General features: G+C 31.8%; 1 protein-coding gene across 1 annotated transcript; it reads right to left on the bottom strand.

Annotated features, from left to right (window-relative positions):
* Positions 1-1639: 1639 nt before the first annotated feature.
* On the bottom strand, positions 1640-4152 carry LOC108344149 (uncharacterized). Its single transcript, XM_017582617.2, has 2 exons — positions 3595-4152; positions 1640-3125 (listed from the first exon to the last, which is right to left on the bottom strand). Exons 1-2 carry the CDS (start codon positions 4132-4134, stop codon positions 1722-1724), a joined length of 1944 nt encoding a protein of 647 aa, XP_017438106.1. The 5' UTR covers positions 4135-4152; the 3' UTR covers positions 1640-1721.
* Between the last annotated feature and the right edge of the window lie 1979 nt (positions 4153-6131).

Raw genomic sequence — 6131 nt, 5'->3', positions numbered from 1 at the left:
ATGTTTTAAAATAATAAAACTTTATAACAAAACTATTTTTATTAAAATCTTTTAATATTAAAATAGTCTAGTTTCACTATTTTTAAACCAATAATACTTCTAAAATGTTATTTTCTAAATCTTTATACTTGGATCTTTTAATAAATTTTATTTTATTTTTTATTAAATCACACTTATGTTTTAAAAGATGTTAATATTATTTTATTTTCTTTATATTTTTAAATACATTTTAACAACTTCTACATCATAGATTTTTTTTTAATTTTCTTATTTTTATAAAAATAAATACTAAACATTTATTTCTTTAATTTAAAAGATATTTTATTTTTATCTTTTTCATTCATTTGTAATATTTTTAATTTTGTATTTTTTTAAAATCAAACATTTTTTATAAATTCAAAACACTTAAGTGAACTTTTATGAATCAAACTTTTAAAATAAGAGTTATATTAATTTATATATTATAATTTGACTGATAACAATGAGATATTAATTCTAAAGAATTTAATTATGATAAGTATGATGTAATATTAATAAGTAAATTTATGTTTAACTTAATAAAGTTATATGTAATCATCAACCTTTGACATGATAATAATAGTAATAATAACAATTATACATAATTACTTTTATAAATTATATTCATAATCTTTTATCAATCCGACAACATTATTGATTAGTTAAAATAATTAAGAGTATGTTTACTGAATAATTTACATGTGATTTTCACTTCAAAATGATTTGTGAAAATACTTCCAAAAAACGCAGGTTAATGAAAAAATGTGTCCGTATTTATCAGATCATAAATTATAAAAAAAATATTACATAAAACAATTTGTTAACACCAAGGAAAAAAAATTGATTTGATTATCTCATTATGACAGGAAGAAACCAAAATTTACTTAAAAAAGAGATTATGTGAACAATCCATATTACTGATCATAACTATGTGCTAGACATCAAATCAAATTCAATTTACTTACATACTATCAGGTTTCATCCCTGAATGTCATCTAGATTCTCATATTGCACTTTCTTGAACCATCAATCCACAATCATTTTATATTCAGGGGTTGCTAGTACTCTTCTCTTAATTGACATTTGATGACATGTTGAAGATTACATAGTGGAAAACTGAAAAAGAATGCTTTAACAAGCTGAAATATAAAATCTTGAAGAAACATGAGGACTTTGCTAAAACATGAATAAACAGAAAAAGAAAAAAGAGCATATTAAAAAAATGGAGATGTTTATCTGGTTTACTATATGAATTCACTCAGTTAAACCAAAATAGTGTTCAGCATAGCTTGAAGATGGTTTCAAAAGTAATTTTCAACCCACTAATTTGGTATATAATCAAGAAAAGTCACATAAAAGTACTACCGGATATTATTCCTTTGAATAATGATATTCATATACTTCTGAGCACGTTTCATGAAACTACAATTGTCAGAAAATGTAAGAAAAAAATCAATGTCATCAAGTTTCTCATATGGGAAAATCCTGTACATTATGTCTGTTAACTTCAAAATGTAATAAGTCAGAGAGGAGAAGCATACATTTCCAACCTCATCATGACAAGTAACTATGAAATTCCTAAAATAAAATACCTCTACGATTTAATATAATCTATAAAGGCTGGCAAATACTTTTCATTGACACAAGAATATCTATTTAAATGTTGTTCTTTTATTGAATGAGTCCAATGATCCGAGCTTTGACTACACAGCGTTCTTTATACCTCTGTCATGAGCGCTATGGCTGCAAATTTTATTCAAGGGGTCTTTAAACGAGAGAGTGTCTTTTCTTTTCCCTTTCCTTTGTGTCTGCAAGAAAGATTCCAATGCTCTAACTGTTAATGGTCTGTTCCTTGTGCTCCTCCTTGGAATTATATCTTTTGGCTTCAGGTCCTGCTTGTCTTCCTGAGCTTTTGTCATCATCAATTCAGCATTTCCAGACATCAGTAGAACTTGAGATTCATTCAAGTCTATGGTATGTTGTGGTTCACATTTCTCCACTTTATCACAAGAAATGCCTTTGTCCACACAAGCTCTAATAATATTTCTTCTTTCGTGTTCTAATTCTGCACTTCCTTTGTTGACATGTGGAATGCATGATGACTGAGAGGGTTCCTGTTTTTCTGATCCCATGATTCTTGCGGAGTTCATAAAAATGTGGTCTGTCTCAACATCAGCTGGTGGAGAAAGTTTTAACAGTTTGATGGGGGGACCTGCAAGATCTAAATGACATAATCTTGGTCTTCGTTTGAATTTACGCGGTATGCTTCTCTTTAGTTGATTTCCACTAGCTACACAGATCATCTGATTTTCACAGTTTTCTGCCATATTGTTTGCATCATCATTAAGTGACTTAACATTCACTTCCTTTTGGCAACTAAAATCTGTGTTGTCTTTTCCTTTATAGCAATCAGCACTATTATTATTCTCTTTGCTGGGTACCATAGCAGCTTCTGTCTCTGCCGGATACATGTTGTCAAAGTTACCTTTACTGTGGTTTGCACAGTTAGTAGAAACTTGGTGCTTGAGGTAACACTGGTTATGGTTGTCAGGTTGACCATCCTTGTTAGATTCCTTTTCTGCATTTTTCTCATTGCAGCCACCAACTTTTGTTTTTAGAACTTCCAGTTTAAGAAGATTTGGTTCAGCTATCACTTTGCTCAAGACATCTCTGACAGAATCAAAGTAATGATCACCTTTTACAAGTTTTCTCTTGGAAAACCTTTTAACACCAGGTAGAAGAAAGACCACAACATTTTTGGAACTAAGATGGCCTTGATTCTTTAGTTTCTCCGAGTGCCAACCTCTTGCCAGTAAGCGGGGCCAAACAGCTTCCCAGAATATATCATTACTTTTGGCCTTGCTGGATTGATAGTCTCCGGTCAAATGCTTGATTATATCACAGGGTCCAAGAGAAGACCAAACTTTGGTAGCTTGTATAGAATAAGCCTGGGTTTTCTTACCACATTCCATGGTTGGGCTGGTAAGGTCTTCCTTCCCCTTACCAATCCCTACAGCTTCCACAAGAACATCAAGTCCAACAGTAGACTTCAAAGAAGAGACATATTTCTCTAGAGAAGTCCTCCCCTCTGAATAGGACTTGGAAACCTGGTTATAGACAAAAGCAAAGTGAGGAGAGAAGGGAATAAGAGTCCATTGACAATAAAGGTCTAAATAATATCACTGGTCCAAAATTAACACAAAAATAACTGGTAAATCAGATGTTTTTCCCAACCACTATATCTAGCATGGAAAGCATTTCATATTAAGCAAATAAAATCCATAGTAACTTAGTGAAGTTGTAATACACATGTATTGGCGAGCATACACAATTCACTGTATTATCCAGCTTATCCTTAGGAAAATGATTATTCAGTCACAAAAATGAATAAATCACATAACACAGAAGGAAGTTAAAAGTAGGATGTCTATAAAATTACATGAGAATAAAAGATATTGAGATCATAGGATGCATTGACACAAGCTAAGCTAATAATCAGGTAGCTAAAAAATACATATTGCAGTTCATCAACAATACTGAGCACAAGGGACAGAAAGAGAAAGAAAGGCTTTATACCTGTTGCAAAGCATCTTTACGTTCTTCTGAGACACGGCCAGTCAAGCGAAACAACAGTTCAATATGCTTCTGACCAGAAAAAAGTTTGTCTCCTGTTATACATTTTCTCCCTTTTATTTTCTTGCAGTCTGACCATCTACAGTATTCATCGGACATGTAAAACTTTCCATAGTAAAATGACAGTATTTCTCCCATCTCTTTGTTCTCTAGAAATCTTTTTATCTGAACAAAGTTTTTCCCGAAGATAAATAAACCAAGGAGAAAGCTTTTTACATCGGCATCACTCCACGAGTTATTCCAATTAGCTTCTGCTACTGGTACAGTTATATTGAATGCACCATCATTCTGTCCAAGATATCTCCACCCTTCATGTCCACTATCCTCCACTTCATTATGTGCAAGTTCTGATTCTTTTATCATGGAAGGAACTTCTACCTGATATTGATGACCAATTCGAGGACTTGACTGTGGTGCTCTATCTATGTATTTTACATCAAGAGCACTAGGAGGAATTAGCTTCCTTTTAGATGGACGCTCCATAATATTGCTGAAATCCTATCCAATTGATACAACCTGCCAAGCAGTATAGGCTGTTAAACTCATACTAGAACTCTTTCAACAATTGAAATATTATAAAGAAAATGTACATTAGATAACAAGCAGAAAACCAGGATTCACACGAGGCAAAACATGTACATTAGATAACAAGCTGAAGAACAACAGGATTTACACAAATCAAAACATGTACATTAGATAACAAGCAGAAGAACAGGATTGCACACATGCCATTTCGTATTTTCCTTGCCAGCAATTATGCAAAGCATCATACCTATTGAAGGCATTGAGATCTTATAACCATTAGCATGCATTTATTGAAGTTATTTTGCTAACATTTTCATTTTCCTTTTTAAAATTATGCATGCATATTTTGCTATCTAACAGAATATTAGATACCAACTTGTCTTCACCTTACACTGTCACCATTATTAAATTCTCTAAAACTCAAACACTATATTAACTCTTTGTACTGAATGCTTGACTACTAAAAGATAAAACATCCTAGTTGCACACTGACAGATTTGAAAGACGCCACAAAAGACAGTGATGAATCAGTTAAAACCAATCAAGTGTAAATTTTTTTTAATATAAATAGTATAACATATCAAGTGAAAGACGAGAGTGTGAATTTCAACCATAAAATTTAAAATGGGTGATTAAAATAGAACTCAACAATTTCAATCCCTCATGTATAGTTTTATTGTCTTTATTGTCAAATTTAACTCTCCTACAGAGACTTAAGTACATTATACATACACACACTTCCCCAATCTGCAGTAGGTTGATTGTCTACTATTGCTTTTGGAGGTCAACTTATTGAACATGACTATAGTACAAGAAATAAGGAGCGACTATTGGGGAAGGAATTTTTCATGTATCATAATTCCAAGACTTCATTTTTTTTTTTCTGAGCAAAGGTAATCAAAACCTAGCTCAATTTAAAACCATCAACTGCTAACTACAGAAACTCGAACAATGGCTCAAAAAACACACAGAAAACCCTACCATTCTCTTTGCCCAAAGCAAATTAAATTTGCCTACCCTACTCCTTCTCGAATACAATATTCTTCGCTGACTGAGACAACTTCAGAATATGATAACATTATATGACAAACACCGTGTTTATGCGATCTTATAAGCACAGGAAAAAAAAAATGCCCTTTATGAAAAAATGATACCAATATAACAAAATCCATATCCTCTCACAAGTTATCAAAGCTAAGAAGTTGGTTACAGATTAAATAATTCAATACTCAGTCGTTATGCCTGAGAAAAAAGTATATGTAATCATGGAAACCAGAGAATAATCAGTACGATGACACAGAGGTTGAGTACAACCCCACATGAGATCACAGCCATATATAATGGTAACAATCAATGGAAACATTATTCTTTGCCAAAACATATTTAAAAGGTTGTTTCTTGGCATCCTATAAATGACAACATGACATCATGATCATACACACAGCTGCACATGATGCTTGATAACAAGATGGATGAACATTTGTTGAAAACGTGAAAAGCAGACAAATATAATGCATACAAGAAGCCAAGTGACGATATTTGAAGATAAGTTGCACATACATTAAAACGTGTCAGAAAAGTTAATACACATTTGCAAAAAGAGAAGCTAAAGGTAACGACGTAAAGGAATGAGAAGGGAGAAAGAGATAACCTGATGGGTCTTGAAAGACTAAATTCGATCACAAGCCAGCGATGAAGAGAAGAGCGAAGGGAAACAAACAAATATAAAGCACAAGTGTGTAAACAAATGAACACCCACTATAGTTATAAAACGTGACCATACCATAGTTATATAGATGTTCTTGAGATTGACCGTGAGTTTACCTTATTAGAAAATCCTTAAAAATTTGAATTCATAGAATAAAAGATAACATTTTTTAAAATAAATCTAAGAGTGATTTTAAATTAAAAAAATCTAAATTTGTTTAATCGTTTAATTTTTTTTAATTTAACCA

This window comes from Vigna angularis, chromosome 3, assembly GCF_016808095.1.
Source record: "Vigna angularis cultivar LongXiaoDou No.4 chromosome 3, ASM1680809v1, whole genome shotgun sequence".
NCBI classification, from domain to species: Eukaryota; Viridiplantae; Streptophyta; class Magnoliopsida; order Fabales; family Fabaceae; genus Vigna; species Vigna angularis.
This window is presented reverse-complemented; position numbering and strand designations above follow the sequence as displayed.